Source organism: Panicum virgatum, chromosome 9K (assembly GCF_016808335.1).
Source record: "Panicum virgatum strain AP13 chromosome 9K, P.virgatum_v5, whole genome shotgun sequence".
In the NCBI taxonomy this organism is placed as follows: domain Eukaryota; kingdom Viridiplantae; phylum Streptophyta; class Magnoliopsida; order Poales; family Poaceae; genus Panicum; species Panicum virgatum.
In genome coordinates, this window is record NC_053144.1 from 53159215 (window position 1) to 53176917 (window position 17703).

Here is a 17703-nt window from a genome sequence, read left to right on the forward strand (position 1 = left end):
CTGAAGGTCCAGACTCCAGATGAGATGACGCAGGGATCCATCCTCCGCTAGCATCAAGTCATCAAACCTAACACCCAGAGCCGGCATGTGCCGCCTTGCCGCGACGATCTCAACCTGATAATTGCTGGCATTAACCCTCACTGCCGTACCGTGCGCCAGCTTCCATCTACCCAGTCATGCTGCCGTGCTCCCCAATGCTGAGCCCTGCACAGACTATGATACATGATACACCTATGTACTGGCACGGATAAAATTGACCGAGCAATGTTTTAGTGGTTTACAATGATACAATGATCAAATGTTTCATCCATACAGCTAGTGCTCTTCTCACTGATCTATTCTCTCAAACTATATTAGCAAATACCTATTCATGACAATAGGAGTGCTAACTCAAGAAGGCCTACAAAACACAACTGAATACACTGCTGTGCCCAAACTGAAAACTGAATATTACAATGTCTTACTTGATCCATTGTACACTGTGATCCCATGAAATTCTCTGTACATTGTTATTTTGCTAATGCAAATTCTTTATACAAGCACATACTTGATCATGTCAAAACAACATCTCTGTGCAATTGTCATTTGATCGATATGCTACTGCCCTGGAAGCACCGCTAGAGAAGTGACAACAGACCTCTCAAACATCTGGACCGATTCCAACCAAAGCAGCGTCTTCTAACTTGATTCGGCCTTTCTAATCAGAAGCCGATTTTTCAGCATGATCAGAAATTGAACGCCTCACCATCTTCAGGCTCCTCGAACCTGAGCGCAACGAGCTCGGGAGGCTAGCCCATCTGCTGCTGCTGACGAGAGAGCTTCGGAGGCGGAGCGCAGCAGCGACGAGGAGGCCGGCAGGCTGGGGACGTCCTGCAGTGCGAGATCGGGACCGGCCACCGGGGGAGGCCGTATCGAGCAACAATGGAGGGATCGTCCAGGACGAGGACGGGTGGCGCAGCGGACGGGCGTCAGCGGATCGCAGATGCGAACGGCGGCGGCAGTTAGGGGAAACACGGAGCCGCGTGTGTAAGCTCAGCCGAGCCGTGATTTCTAGGCAAGGAGAGGGAGGCACTCTAGGCTGCCGTCCGATCTGCTAGGCAGACAGATGGCTGGCATCGGAGACAGGGCTGCAAAGGCCACGCTTTGCAGCCCTGCTGCACCGAATTTTTTTCCCGATGGGTGAGCTATACATTCTTTCTCGATCGTATGTACAGCCCCACATGCATGTGAGTGAGGAGCCATTGCTTTATTTTGCCTTTATGTTCGTCTTTTCTTTTGGTCAATGAAGACACTACTAGATAAAAGCTGCTAGCAGCTAGTACTGCTTCGATCCGCATCGGCTCCCTTTGCTGATTCGCCGTACGCGATGGCCGATCATGAGGCCATGCAATGCAACCAAACGGTGGCTTTCTCTTGCTACTGCTACTTGTTATTACCAGCAGCGCGCGGCCGTATATATGTCCCGGCCCGGGCGGCGGGCGGGCGCCATGATGCCGGCCGGTGGTGGACGGCCGCCCAAGCGCTCCATCGGTAGCTAGCCTGACGCAGCCAGCCATCTTTAATTTTGTAGCCCCTCGCCCGCTCCCTCCCTTCTCCGGCCGGGCCCCGGCGGGGGGTAGCGTTCAACTAACCAAACCACACCACATACAGCAGATGAGCAGAGCTAGCTGCTCTCGCTTCTTTGCCGGCCGGCCGGGCGCGCTTTGCTTTGGCCTTTTCCTTTGTTTCCCATGCATCGGGATGCCGCGAAAGACGACGTCCGTCTCCGGACGATTGACCGGCCTGTCAGCGGGGAGCGGAGCAGGCGAGAGACGGGAGATCGACTACCAGAGCACTGCTGGTGTGCCACAGGATGATGGGGCCGTGTGCAACCACCGCCAACCATACAGAATTTTCGTTTTGAACCCACAAAGCAAAGCAGGGAACAAGGCAGGCGGGCGGGCGGGGGGATGTTAGGAGTCGATCGGGTTATTGGCAGTCAAATCAATAACTATTTTTTATTCTAAAATATTTTTTTTTGTTTCCGAACAATTTTTTTGTATTGCTAGAACAATAAAAAATTTGTTCAGGGACAAAATAAATTTGTTCTAGAATAAATTTGATTATGATCAGTTTGTTGGATCAGTTTAAGTCTAACAACATAAAATTTTTAGTGGGTGATAGGTCTGCTGCTGGGGTCACCCGCGTGACCCCAGAGGGGGGGTGGGGCTAATAAAAAACGAAATGTGAGTAGCAGAATCCCAATAAAAAAAATAAATGTGACTTGTAATATGTTGTCGCGTGGGCATCTGGATGCAGTTTTAGCCCATTAATAGCAGTTCAAGAGGCTAGGAGAAGCAGCCCATTCAACATACTACAATAGCAGAAGCAGCCCACTGAAGAGAAGTAATTCGAACCCAGAGTCCATTAAACGCACAATCCGGCCCATTCAGAACGATTTGCTTTCATTCTTCCATTTCGACCCCTATTTAAACGCACATTAATCAATAGTACAACATATGATGGCAAGAACCGACAGGAGAGCTGCCCAGGGGATGACTAGAAAGGTCATAGGAACTGTACAAAGGCCACTGGTCATCTTAGCACTAGCGATGAATGATAGACAACAGAGGTCCAGTTTGAATCCAAATGCTAATGGATAAAAATGCTAAACTTTACACTAGTCATCCAAACGGGAGTGCTAATATGGTGAGCTAAACTTTAGCCAATACAAGACTCAAAAAGTTTATCATGTGTATGAGTGCTAATATATGCCAATTAAAGTTTAGCACTCAACTTTATTAGCCCATCCAAACAGATCTATATAGTCTTTTTTTAGATTATACAATACAACTCCGACACTCATAACGCACGTACACTCACCCATATAAAGGCACGTACGAAAACTCAAGTAATGTCGCTGTCAGTGTAATGGGAATGGGGTTCCCATAACCCCGGACAAAAACATGATTAGGTGGCGGATGGTCCAACAGCCCACGACAACGGCCGGTTCGGGCTTAGGCCCGAGCCATCAGCCCACGAGACCGTACGCCCACGGAGACGGGCCGGGGCTCGGCAGCTGCGGGCGGCCCGGGGTAGGTCCTTTTCCTTCCCCACGAAGATATCTGGTCGAATCTCTAAACGGGTGTTCCCCAGAATCCTTGTTAGCGGTACTCACCCACCGTCAGTCGCCTACCACTGAAAGCATAACACCGTTAAATTCTAGAATATTCACTCTTAAGGAAAAATCGAACATAAGATCTGAGTTACTACCGAGACTTTTGTAACTAGATTACAAGCCCTTTTGCATATATCGTATCCTTACTATAATTCTTGTGGGATTCAAATATATTGTGTCCCCTGTTGACTCTGTTCGACTGGTATGATAAATCGGTCGAATTCGGCTGATTCAATAGTATTCTGTAAGGGAGAATAAGCTGAAAGCACGCGTTGCTTCTGGTGCTGCTGTGACGACAACTTTATGAGCTCATATATCGCATCTGTAATGCACACGCCGAATATATGGCTACGTATATGCGCGGTTGATCGCGCGTGCTTGTTGCATGCGATTTTACGGGGGGAAAAGACGAGGCTCACTTTGGTACGATCGATGCGACGAGCTACGTAGTATATATAGGTCGCGGACCAGCCTAATCCTTGCATCTCTGGCGCCAGAGCCCAGATTCTCCGACTGGTGGTCTGGCCCGGCCCGAGACAACGTAACCATGCATGGCCCGCTGTTCGATCGGGCGTGCCAGTCCCCTTGCGATCGATGATGAGAGTGAGACGTACGTACGGTCAATTATTTTTCACGTTACCTACCCACATGCAATCTGGCCGGCCGGCCGTTAAGTTCTAGTTATTTCACGATCCGTACTCGTGAATTAATCGTGATCGACTCACATTGCATTGGGTTTCCTCCTCCTCTCGTTTTCTCATCATCAGGAAAAGGCCAATACTGTCATACTCATCATCAATCATTTGCGTGACGCCGTCGTGGCTATATATATATGTACAAGTAGCAGACGTGCGTGTATTTATTTCGTTATTAGTTTTCATTCGGATACTACTGCATGGTGTCTAGCTAGTCTGCCTACCTATCTATAAATTCATATTTAAGCACGAGATCGTTGCGTTCCTGTTCCGGATCTACCTAGCTAGTCTGTACAGGAGTCGCTCTAGCTGCCTGTACTTTGTATTGTACCTACCTAGAGAACGGTGGATATAGACGATGCACGTCATCGTGAACGAAATTAAACCGAGCAGAGCCGTATACATGTAGCTGATTTCAAAATCAAAATCAAAAATAAAAAAAAATCATGTGCTGCTCCGGATCAAATTCTGCAAATTAACGAGTATTATATAATGATCCGAGATCCACCTGCAAACGCATGCAACAGAGATATCCAGCGCCCCGGCATCAGCCAGTAGCGGCGACACCTACTACATGCACGACTGCAAGCAAGCCCTACTCGGTCACGCTGCATGCGTTTGATTCGTCGTCGGCATCGATCGACAGGCGTGTGTAGGTACGTGCGGACGTCTACGCTCGACGCGGACGCACGTACGAGCCGCAGCAGCCACACGTGCCAATGGAGTGCACGCACTAAGGGTCTGTTTGGATCGGACCCTGGGAAAGCTGCCTGGGCCAGGCAGCGTCTCCAGGCGTCCGATTTTGCTCGCCTGCGGTTGGATGGACCTGCCTGGCACAGGCAGATTCTCCAGGGCACCAACCAACTTGTTTGCTTGGTGCCCTGGCAAAGCTGTCTGGCTCAGGCAGCGAGCTCAGGCGTCCGATTTTGGTGGTCTAGGGTCAGGATTGCTGCCTGGGCGGCGTGCTGCCTAGCAGGGCTGCATCCAAACAAGCCCTAAAGGCCGGCGGGTCTGGCCCGCGCGCATCAATGGCGCGCGCGGTCGACAGAGAGATCGTGGGCCGCTCATCATCGATCGCCTGCGCCTGCGCCACCGCTGTGGCTGGCCTGTGGCCCGGCCGACCTAGCTAGAGGCGGTGCTTCCGATCCAGTGGGGGAGGCTTACGTCCGGCCGCGACCGCGACGCCAACAGCATCTCCTCTCTAAACATATGCATGGGCAAGCGAGTTTGCGAAAAGGACCCGTCGACCGGCCGGCGATCGATGATTATGAATATGATCGGTCGACCTGAACCATATGTTTGCTTGCATGAAATATCATGCATCTGTCCATGTCCATCAATCAAATGAATATAATGCTAGCAATATAAGTATATACAAGTAGGGAAGTATAAAAAAAGTTAAGCTCCAAGACACGCACACGCGCGCGCACACATATGTATGTGTATATATAATTTATATACTTTATATAGAGTCATTTGAAACAAACAAAATATCTGCCTCGGAAATGAATATTATATCACATTGCTACTAGCTTAGGCTACGTTGCGCACATGTTTCCACTTTCCAGCTTTAATTTCTTTTAGCTAGTTGATCGATCGATCAGCTCGATCATTTCTAGAGCTATAGCTGCTGGCACTTGGCCTTGGCCATGGGCATGTGAGGGGTGGTTGCACTGTACCCCCGACGGCGACCGGGCGGCCCCACGGCCCGCCCTGCGGCGCCTGGGCAGCCCACCCTGCAAGCATAGGAGATCTAGTAGTACCTCTCTCTAGTGTAGGGTAAGGGACATTCGATGAGGAGGTGCTTTGCAGTTTCTGGCTGTGTACGTATGACAGCACGCAGGTAGTAGTTATGGTCAATTATTAGCCCATCCATTCTTCTCCAATCCAGCAGATTATTAGGCTCACTTTGATTTTTTTTTCAGTTTAGGTCATAAGTCCTGTCGCGTCGCATGTTTATATGTCAATTAGGAGTACTATATATAGACTTATTACCAAATTAATTTCATAAGGCGTGACTTAATCACGAGATGAATATATTGAGCCTAATTAATCCATAATTTGACCACTAATTGCTACAGTAACCATCCATTAATTGTGTATTAATTATACTTAATAGATTCGTCTAGAGCGACCACTAATTACCACAGTAACCATCCATTAATTGCTACAATAACCATCCATTAATTGTGTATTAATTATACTTAATAGACATATGAACATTCGAACTGACATATGAATATTCGATGTGACAGTAACTTAAAAAACGAAACAAGACTTTAGCTAGTGTCTGCATCGAGGCATTTGTTTGTAGCAACCATTTTCAAATGAGCTTGTCTATCTTCAGCGTTCTGATGCAGGTGTAGTCAAGGACTCAAGATTATTGCAGCTCTTTCCCATTGACGTGATGCATGGCATTGTGCATTGCGAAGTAATATGGCGGCTAAAATAAATTAACATGCATGGTGTCCAATGATCCGTAGACGTGTGTGGACAAGGCACGCAGCAGTGTGGTTGAGACACTTAGGCACTTAGCTTGTTGAAATCGATGATACATAGCTCCGATCCTAGCTCCACCCAACTGCTGCACATCATCAAAGGAGCGGCCGTGCAGTGCCGGCCCGCAGCTTGCATTGGCCTGTGCCTGGTGCCCTGGTGGACACATGCATGCATCCATGGGGCGAGGCGTCGTACTCGTACGCTGACCAGGTCCCGTTAATCATGTGAAGAAGGTTTGCAATTTTGCATGCATGGCGCGTCGGTCGTCTGATGATCCGATCCGTTGCATTATTTGGGTCCAGAGACCTGCTGCTTTTCGCCTATCTCCGACCCCTTTAGGACATGTGACCCAGATACTGCTACACGCGCGTAAAGAAGTCGTAAGCGTTGGGTGCGCGCGCTCATAAATGCATGTATGCATGGCTAGCCAGGGTCCTGTACATACACACGCCCAAAACGTACTTAGTACGTAACAAAGTACCAAAAATAATTTCAGGACGTGCCCAAGCCGTGTACGTGTGTACGAAGATTGTCGTGCAAAAAAGATTTTATTGTTGGCAATTAAGTTTAAACCAATTTCAAGGGGAGTGTTATAATAGTGTCATGAGCATTAAATCCGCTTATATGGCTGAAGTGAGAGGAGTACGGTGTCATGGGATATGAGAGGGACACTCTTTCGGCTCGATTATTTAGTTCACAGTCTTGATAACTGTGCGATGACACTCCCGGCCTAAGCATGCATATGATGACGTGATCGATGACACGTGTGTTGCTTGAGCTTTGAAAGCCTGACCAATAATGTTGTGCGCAAATGCCGCGGCACCTAACATGCATGCATTTGTATGTGCGCGCTGTTTGCTGCCTGCTTTCTGCCAGCTCTGTTTTGGAGGGGTAAGGGACCCTCCAGCATTATTATCCCACAATAATGCAAGGGCAAATAAATAAATGTGTATGCAGGCCATTTACTTAAACGCAGGTTTTATGTAACAATGCATTGTGACATCTCAAATATGTCACTTCATTTGGCAAAGACAAAAAGCTATAAGTGTCTTGGGTGTTTTGGAGCATTACCAGTTTGCCCACCACCTGGTCTGAGGGGAAGCAAGATTCACCCTGTATATATATGCCTGTCAACTCACAGTATAGATTCTGTTGAACGGCCAATAATGCCACAATTCAATTCTCGTGCACTTTGGTAACTCAAATGTGCAACTGAGAACACTAGGTGGGTTTTGCATTTGGGGCCATGAAACAAAGTGATACACGCATGCAACGAATTTTGTTAACAATGGTTAGACCATGATGGGATATTTTATTTCATCATAAAAAAGTGAATTCTCTCTACTTCTAAACAGGTGCATATATTGGCTGTTTACTCCGCATTTATTTGGTGTCCAGTATAGGCGTACCTGTACTACTATTATACGCATACATAAATTTTTTGTGCATGCAATTAATAATTTGAGAAATTTTGCAATGTTATTTCCTGGAAACAACAAATCAAAATCATGTTCCTTTTTATGCACACAAGGAGTAGCATATATCTTGTCAATCAAATGCTATTGCAGGCCCATGGACTTCGGCACTAAAAAAATGAAATCCTGAACTAACGCCGTGTTTAGTTCCAAAAATCAAAATTCTAATTTTTTTCCGGCACCTGCATGGAGACTTAAATCTAGACGAAATAAAAAACGCATTGCACAGTTTGCCTGTAAATCGCGAGACGAATCTAATGAATCTAATTAAGCCCTAATTAGGCGCTAAATTGCTACAGTAATGCACAGTAAACAATCTCTAATGGCGGATTAATTAGACTCATTAGATTCATCTCGCGATTTACAAATGAGTTCTGTAATTTATTTTGTGATTAGTCTACGTTTAGTACTTCAAATATAAAAAAGATGACATTTCAAAAACTTCACAGACGGCAACTAAACACGGCCTCATAACTAGACTGTACTATAACGTACGCATAAATCAATTTGAGCACTGTAGCGAGATGCTTTATCTATCGATACATCGAGTTCTTCACGGGCTCCTGTTTACAACAACAGGAGTTGTGCGTAGGGAAAGCTCATTAAGTCATCAACCGTACGTACGCCCACCTAATTCCCGTTAAAAAAGAAAACAAAGAAGACTGCCTGATGATGAATAACGCCGCTAAAAGTTCATTCATAAGCAAGTAAATAAATCTTTATGGTCGGCATACGTACTGCATGCATATGAAAAGTTATTGGACAGAAAATTCAAATTATATATAACCTTTCAGGCACAATCTAGTTGCTCTCGATCCGTTTTGCTTGTTCGGAAAGCAAAAGCAAAATCCCACTTGAAATTTGCATTTTTAAAGAATACGTTTCTACGAGTGCTCCGTAACTAATTTGAAGCACCGTGCCTCTGAATTGAAGGCGTCGTGCCGTGAAAAGTGAAGAGCTACATCTACGTTGGTCCACGGCCAAAAATGTAGCACTAATAGTGAGGAGAACAAACCCTTTTTCGCGACGGATAACAACACATTAGGAAACGAAACACGCTAGAAAAGAAATTAAATAACCAGATGACATACATGTTCCATGTCGGTGTCGAGAACGTCACACCTAATAAGCAAAGACAATGGAGAGCACTTATACAAACATGCAAAAAAAAAGGATCAAAATCTGGGAAAGAGAGGAACTGAGACAGATAATCGGGCATGGCTCCTGCAACCGGGCGTGTGTACACTTTGCGTGTTCACAATACTCTTAATTTGCATGTATACTTTCTCCGTTTTTATTTACATGTCGTATTAAGTTTGTCTTAAGTCAAACTTCACTAATTTTAACTTTCTTCGATATGTAAATAAAAATAGAGGGAGTAATATATAAGCCAGACTGCCAGAGCAGTGAAGAAACTACTAATTAAGCTAGACTTTTTGCATGGCTTGCAGCGAGTTGCAGCAGGCTACGTAACGCCGCACCCGTCACGGTCGATCTGAAGAAGCTAGTAGCTTTAATTTGCTTGTGAGTGTAAGCAGCTGCATCAGCACAGGAGCATGCAGTGCAGTTACGGTCGGGCATCTCCATTGGAGAGGACGTAACGGGCGCACGTACGCACATGCCACTGTACATGCCATGTAGACGAATTAATCGCTGGGGCACGCAGCACACGTCACAGACGACGTAGAATGATACACTGATAGGAAGGTCCTCTCCCTGTCACGAGAGAGCTGAGTGTAAAAAAAAATCCTCGTTACGTTCTCTCTCTGAGCCAAATAAAGCTGTACGTCGTCAGTACACATGCATCAGGAATCACTCAATGATTCAATGCAAGACCGGATTTACCTTGATGCCTGCCTGCTTGCGCGTCGCGAGAAAGAAAATTAAAGCAAGATCTAGAGGGCTTCGCTTTTGGCCGCACGCACACTGTGGTGGTTTGTTGCTTGCTTGCAAGCAGAGGCGTTCGCACGTACGGGCTGCGATGTGATCGATCCATCTCTTGCATCTATCTGCCAACACATACATCAAGCTCGAATGCTCGATGACGGTACGTAGTAGCGCGTACAGTACACCCCGCCCGGTGAGGGCCCTGGCTAGCTCTTCCTCCAATCCTCCGGTGTCCAGCCAAGGAACCGTCCAGCTCCAGCACCTTTTCCATGCCCTGTCACTGTGACCATTCATGAGATTCTCGCCGCCGCTGCACCTGTACCGGGCGATCCTGGAGATTTTTTTCCCCTCCCAACAAGGGAAAAGCTAGCGGAACAGAGACTTGCGTGTGCTACGTATAGTAGACGGGGTACAGGCAGATGCCAAGTCGTTTTCCAAGAGGGAAAATATTATTATGAGAAAGAAGGGGATGGAGTGATTGATGTTACAGCAAAGTGAATGTCGGAGCAGGGCCATGCAGGAGGAGCCTTTTAATTTACGCGTGCGTGCCTTTCTCCAGGTGCATGGCGGGTAACATTGATGAAAAGGATTGACAAGGAGCTACAGCTACGACCTACTGGTAGTGTGAGAAAATTGAACAGTGCTAGTGTGTCACCTATTTGTCTTTTACATGCAAAAACAAAAAAAAATAGTCAAAATGTTACCACAGGTCCACTGCTATCCTGGGCCATCTGATTGGATAAGAACGTTCCAGATGGAAGCAGTCGGGGCAGGGAATAATCCCAAATATGTCCCAAAACAACAGCTCAAAAACTCACATGCCCTGCTATAGCAACTACTGTGTGTTCCATGGTGTTTTGTTCTACTAGCTATCTATCAAAATTGCCTATACACAATTATGTGGCAAGGTCTCGAAATACAAGATTGCCCTACACAGCTGGCAGCTCTTTTCAACGGCGGCTATAAGTACAGTTGTCCCTACAAGGTATTCAGTTTTGCCAACATAAGTTGTAATTGGCAAAGTTTTGTAAAAAAAATCCCCTTCAGAATAATGTGGCCAACAGTTTATTAATAGTTCAAATAAGCTCAGTTAAAAGTTGATTTGAAAATAATTTTTGAAAAATCCAACAGCAACATGCATGCATGCATGCTTACCATGTGGCTAGTTAAACTTGGATATTTCTGTGTTCTACATCATTTAGCCAAAGTTGTTAACTGCAATTTGACCCTGCACATGCTAGCTGCATTAAGTATTAGGTCTAGAATCCACGCACACATATATGTTTGAGAACGGAGGGACGAGTAATGATTAAGAGAAAAAAGCAAGCTAAGGTCAGTGAAGATATCATGCATGAGCGAGAAAGAAAGAAAAAAAAGGTGGCAGAGAAATTAAGAGCTCGCCCCCGGAGTGTCAACTGCCCCACCACAGCTGTGTGTGGACAGTTACGAGAGAGAGAAGAGGGCCTATGAGCTCTCACCGGCGAAGATTGCCTTATCATGACACGATTCATGACCAAGCTTTTTTATTTATTCTAGCACGCACGCACACAGCTACTAGCTAGCTAGCGAAAAAGCAAAGCGAGAGGCCGCGCTGTATGTGCAGCCGTGCAACGCAGCAAAGTGTGGGCGCGCCGCGCGCCATCGCTCCACTTGTAAAGGCGGCAGCGGAGGGAGGACGCCGCACTGTGCCGGCACCTACCTGAGAGCGACCTCCATCTTCCCCGCCCTCGCTCGCTCGCTCCAACTCCAAGCAGCTCAGGCCTCTGGCCTCCTCGCACTGCTTGCTGGCTGGCATCTTTTATATCCCCGGCCTCACCTGCAGTCCTGCTGGTCTCTCCTTCTTTCCCACCCTGCCTGCGCCCTGCCACCATCGTATCTCGGCTTCTACCACACAACGATAGCTAGATCGATCATCGTCGAGGACGACGACGTTGATCGGTGGCGGCGGCGCAGCGCGGCCGCGACCGACGACATCGACGGGGTTAAGCAGCTAGCTAGCGCGGCCGGCATGGCGAAGCAGTCGTGCTGCCACAAGAAGAAGCTGAGGAGAGGGCTCTGGTCGCCCGAGGAGGACGAGAAGCTCATGAACCACATTGCCAAGTACGGCCACGGCTGCTGGAGCTCCGTCCCGAAGCTCGCAGGTATGTATGTATGTTATTACCAGTATCTGCATACAGCCACTCTGATCCTGATAGAGCACCAGCACACAGTTCAGTAGTATAGCTACTCATCTCGGCTTAAAATAAATAGTATTAATTGGTGCATTGTATTTATTTGTTTGGGCAATTTGTTCGTCAGGCCTTGAGAGGTGTGGCAAGAGCTGCCGGCTGAGGTGGATAAACTACCTGAGGCCCGACCTCAAGCGAGGCACATTCTCGCAGGAGGAGGAGGACCTCATCATACACCTCCACTCCTTGCTGGGAAACAAGTAAGCAGCTTTTTTTTTCAACTTGAAGTAAGCAGCTTTCACTCTTTCAGGCATCTGAATTTGCCTGACAAGAATGCTACTAGCTCTCTGTATCTGTAATACTATAATATTGTATGGCGAATTGGCGACCAACTACGACATGGTGACATGCATGGGCAGGTGGTCTCAGATTGCGGCGCAGCTGCCCGGCCGGACGGACAACGAGGTCAAGAACTTCTGGAACTCGTACATCAAGAAGAGGCTCAGGGAGCGCGGCATCGACCCGGCCACCCACCAGCCGCTCGCCGAGCCCGCCGCCACCGCCGCCGCCTGCCGCGCGGTGTTCGGGGACGTGGTCGACCTCATCCCGGCGACGGCGCCACTCCAGGCGCCGCTCGCGGACCCAATGCCGCTGGACGGCGTCAAGCTCCCGCTGGACTGGCCCGTCGCCGGCGCCCCCGCGCCGCCGCCATCAAGGTCGTCGTGCTACCTGCAGGGGGGCTGCTTCGACATGGACGCGCTGCAGCAGCAGCAGCACTGCGGCGGCGGCGGCGGCGCCTTTCCGGCGCCGGTCGTCCCGTCGGCGTCCAGCTCCAGCACGCTCACCTCGATGGCAGAGGCCGAGCACTGCAACAACGCCGACGTCGCCGGCGCCGGCCTCCCGTGGCTGGAGCTCGGGCCGAACGCCGTGCCCGACGCCGCCGGCCACGTCGACAGCTACGCCGGCGCGCTGGACGAGCTCCGGTGGTCGGAGTACTTCGACGGCGCCTTCCAGGCCGCCGCGAGCCAGCAAGGCGCCCTGCAGGCCGCGGGGCAGTGCGTCTACAGCGGCAAGGACGACGACGTCGCGGTGCACTTCGACGTCCATGGGCTTAGCAACTGGTGCTAATCCATCGCTCAAGAACCCGCCACCAAAGAAGAAACAGTTCGTCACTGCGAATTATTACTGAGATGCAAATTACTACGAGCATTTCACCTGGTGTTACTTATCCCCCCCCCCCCCCCCCCCCCCCACCTTCTTCTTGATTGTCTTGTGGCTGTTGATATGATCAGAGAATTCGTTTCTTGTGATGATTACGTAAAGATTGAAGTGTTACCACACATGTAAAGTACTACATATATACTATACGATGGTAATTAGTAAATACTGCAGAGAGAGGGAGAAAGAGATGAATGGGCAGAAGGTTAAATAAAATGAGAATTATTATTATGTGGATTAGCTGAGCATGCATGTATTTGACTTTATCTTGAGGTCCCCTTGCTCTGGTTTTGTCGTTTCCGCTTTTGCACATTAATGATATTTTGGTCCCATTTCTTGGGTTGATCTGTGGATGCAACCTAGCGTACATGTACTTCCATAATTTAACACCTGTACCAGGTTTACCTTTTTTCGGATGGTAACTAATCATGGAGTCTTGCTGAATTAAACTATCTTACTATTGCTAATTAGATAATATTTTCAAAATGTTAATGTTAATCCTCATGAAACGTGACAAAAAAATAGAAAAATTCAAAAAATCCCAAAAGTATTCTAGTTAGTAAACTTGACAACACTAGGTATATAATTTTTCTTTTCTAACTACCATTATAGAAAAAAAAACATACCTCTAAATTTGCATCTAAATTATCTATCTCTACAGTTATAAAATAACACCAAAATATGCATCTAAAATACCCACCTCTATGTACTATTATGAAAAATCATCTAAAATAATAACCTCTAAATTTGTATCTCATTAAACTACCAGCACCTCTCATTATGGAAAATAGCTGATTTAAATTTATGTCCAGCATATGCCTTCAGTAAGGCACTAGCTCCTTATCTACTCGATGAACAAATTTAAGCTCATCTGCCATGATAGAAACCATGATTTTTACCCGAACAACGTAATAATATGAACACTCCTCATCCAGCATCATCCTATAATTTAGTAGCACCTGCAGCTCAGTGTGTTATATTAATGTTTGATAATTAGTATATACATATTTGCTAATATGTGCATGGTCATGTCCAATCATGTTTGTCATGGAACTGTACCACAGTAGCGTGAAAGGAAACTAATTAGGATAAAAATGGTTCTTTTCTACTACCCTCCATCATGGGGTTAATGGGCATGCAAAGAATTGAATGCATAACAGAAGCACACCTGACAAATTCAAAGAAGGATTTTTCTCAACTTTTTAGGTTTATATACTAGTGGAGGGTGATCATAGACTTTGATAATTTACAATTAACGTGTATGTGCCACATAAGTGCTAGCTATAGTTTAGCAGGTAGCTTTAAGCCCTATAGCTATTGGAGATGTCCTTATGTTGTCATGCGACAAGGAGAAGGGATTATATTGGTCACTAATTGAGTCAGTTGTCAAGATATAATTAAAAATAAGATGCCTTTACAAAATTATATGAAGGGGTAATCGAGCTAGATTTCTTTCCATCCCTTTTCAGGCTTTTTTTTCTTTAAACACCATGGTGAACCAACCATTTCTTTTATTATTTTGGTGAAATTGCATATATAACACTATACTGAAGGCAAATTGATGATATGCCATTTTTTTCAGCCTCAATTACCACTTTAGCATGAGTATGCCATTTTTTCGGCATCTACCAATGTGTCATCGCCTATCTAGATCCCGATATATTTTGTCTGTAGCATCATCTTGTGCCCTATGGTAGCAAGATTGAATCCTAGGTCATCGCTGTCCCGTGTGTCACTACTACTACACTCGCTAAGATACCTTACTTGTTTCAATGGCTCTATATATTGTGCCACCCTGGTACAATGAGTCGCTCCTAGAACTCTGGAGGTGTAGATATATCCTTTGTTGTTGACCCCTATAATTGTGTTTAGCACGCCATCGCCTTTGGAGCCAAGCCCTATGTGAAACACAAACACCTCCTTGGGTGGTGGCTTGGTTCGGTGAAGAACAAGCTGCTGGTCCAACAAGGAACGAGTGCTGTGATTTGGAAAGGAATGGGCAATTTGAGAAATTAAAAGATCTGGTGCATGCCCCAACTCGACAAGGAGCTTGCCGACATTATATTGGGGACGGTGGAATTGCGCTTGAGTTGAGGGAGGGGTTGGGTTGTAGTTGTAGGTGTGCGGCTGTTCGGCCAAGGGCTCCATGAGAAAGAAGCTGGAAAAGGGAAATGTGGTGATGAGAGGATTGTTAGCGCGGCGCGGTTGATCTCTAGTAGTCCTATGGCATAATGGTGTGTATGGAGCGAATTTTTGACCAACAGGGAGTGGTAATAAATAGTTTCTTTTTGGAAAAATCACGGAAACGTGTGTCTGCATGACCGGTTACTTTTAGATGTGTGACAACGATGATGACACACACGCTCAACAGGACTGATTAATTTGCGAACGAGTGGTGCACCGCGGCTCGCTATTGCAAAACCTTATTGGCACAATAGGTAGATGTATAATTCTGCATCCGTACGTGTGAAACTGTACAAAGCCATTATTATCAGTCCATCTGAAGGCTGTCGTAGTGTTTTGAGAGAAAAATCACACAGGATTTTCTCTGCGTGGAAAATAAAGAAGGTGCGGGCGTGCCAGTGTATATAGAAAATACACAAAAGAAACAAGAGACGGGAACACAAGTTTTATTCATATTTTTATAAAATACAAATACATGTTCCCATACATATGTGCGCGCTCCATAGCCTGTCGTTGGGCAAATCTAACTTGGGCGAAAGTGGTCTTCTGGTTCCCGGGGCCTCGGAAAGCTCCCGGTTAATTACCTCCGCAAGACTAGCTTGCCGGAGTACCTCCGATTAAGCTGCTGTGGTCGTCGTCTTCGGTCTTCGCTTCACGTTCTCCATGCATGATGATGGTAGTGGTGTAGAGGTGGGCGTCGGCGTCATCTATGGCCTCGTCAGTGTCCATGAGCCGGTGTAGCGCAACTGGAACATCAGCGGCGCCCGCCTGTGTCGTTCGGCCTCGTCGGTCTCGAACGGCATGTTAGTCATTGTAGAGGTGGGTAGTCGATGCATGGTGGAGACTTGAAGCTGGACCGAGTCGATGTCGTGGCAGCTTAGTCGTCGTCGAAGTGGTTCCGCGGGAAAAGTCCCGTCCGCAGAAGGCTTCAATCTTGTAGTTGTAGGGCATCTGTAGTTGTAGGGCATCTGTATGTGGATGCATCTTGTTCCTTTGGTGGCGCACGTACTTGTGCATGTGACTGTGACTAGCTAGCTTGCTAGTCGTGCAATGCGTGTGCACTTGCATCTATCTTGCAATGCATGCACGGACATGCGTGCGAGCGCGTGCTCGGGTGCCGAGTTGCAGGTCAGCTCTCCGGCTCCACGCAGCTCTTCGGGGTGGTCGGCCCGGCGGCGTCCTGCGACGGCGGCGGCGGGTCGGTGCCGGACTTGAACGTGAAGCGCCGGCCTCGTCGTCGGGTTGCACTTCGGTGTCTTCGCAGTGATGGCGGCGTCGGGTCGGTGCCGGGCTTGAACGTGAAGCGCCGGCCTTGTCGCCGAGCTGCACTTCGGCGTCTCCACAGCGGTGTGGTCGTCGTCGGTCGATACTGGGCTTGAAGCGTTGGGCTTGGATGTGCAGTGCCAGCCACGATGGTGCCGTCGCCCCGCCGGTGGCCGAGCCGAAAGGGTCGTCGAAGACGAGGGGTGCCGCCGCTCTGCTGGCGGCCGAGCCGAGGTGGTCGTCGACGATGAGGGGTGCCGCCGCTCTGCTGGCGGCCGAGGCGAGGTGGTCGTCGACGACGAGGGGTGCCGCCGCTCTGCTGGTGGCCGAGCAAAAGTAGTAGTCGCCGAGGAGGGGTGCCGTTGCTCCGCCGGGGATTCCTCGACTCCAGTGTGGTCGCCGTCTTCTAGCTTTAGTGGCTCGAGCGACAATGGCCAGGCGCACCTCCCTGCTTCTCCGCGCGTGAGTCCGGCCGTGGTGGTAGTTGGAGGCGCCATCAGCTTGGGCATGGCTCCTTGATAGACGTGGCTCGGACAGTGGCGTCGTGGCAGCCGATCGTCGAGAGACGAAGTAACTCCGCGGCAAAAGTCCCGTTTGCAGAGACATCAATTAGTTGCAAAGACACCAGCACGTCCATGCACTTGCTCTCTGTTTGCTCTTCATTGTGGCGCACGTGCTCCCCGTGCATGCCCCTGTAGTTTATTGGCTTCTCATCAACAGCACACGCACACCTATTGCAATGCACGCGTGGGCTCGCATGTGTGCAGATCGGCTCTTCGGCTCCCCGGAGCTCGGCATCTAGTGGCCGCCCGCCATTGGCATCGCTTGCCGCCCTGACGTCCCTTCTTGCCCCGGCATCTTTGCAGTGTCGCCGTCGGTCGGCTCACGTGCAGCCCCAGCCTCGCCGCCGGCTGCACCTGGCGCGCCTCTGAAAACGGACGGAGGCGCCATGGCCTAGCCTTCTCCTCGTCACTCGACTTGTTCCTCGGCCTCTGCTCGGCGCTGGCGCAGTTGCCGACTCTGGCTCCTTGCCGACGGTGGACGGTGGGCCTGAAGATGACGGGGGAACGAGCGTCGCCGCCGGCTTGGCGCAGACGACGAGGAAGACGAAGATGATGGCGGGGTCGTCGCCGTCGTGGTACAGCCTGCAGAATTGA

At 48.4% G+C, this 17703-nt stretch overlaps 1 protein-coding gene across 1 annotated transcript; it reads left to right on the forward strand.

Moving 5' to 3' along the window:
* Positions 1 to 11289: 11289 nt before the first annotated feature.
* On the forward strand, positions 11290 to 13339 carry LOC120652237 (myb-related protein Zm1-like). Its single transcript, XM_039930003.1, has 3 exons — positions 11290 to 11854; positions 12012 to 12141; positions 12301 to 13339. Exons 1-3 carry the CDS (start codon positions 11722 to 11724, stop codon positions 13007 to 13009), a joined length of 972 nt encoding a protein of 323 aa, XP_039785937.1. The 5' UTR covers positions 11290 to 11721; the 3' UTR covers positions 13010 to 13339.
* Positions 13340 to 17703: the final 4364 nt, after the last annotated feature.

Coding starts and splice junctions, on each gene's coding strand:
- LOC120652237 (XM_039930003.1), top strand. CDS start 11,722: ATGGCGAAGCAGTCGTGCTGCCACAAGAAGAAGCTGAGGAGAGGGCTC. Junction 11,855..12,011: donor CTCCGTCCCGAAGCTCGCAG/GTATGTATGTAT, acceptor TTTGTTCGTCAG/GCCTTGAGAGGTGTGGCAAG. Junction 12,142..12,300: donor CACTCCTTGCTGGGAAACAA/GTAAGCAGCTTT, acceptor ATGCATGGGCAG/GTGGTCTCAGATTGCGGCGC.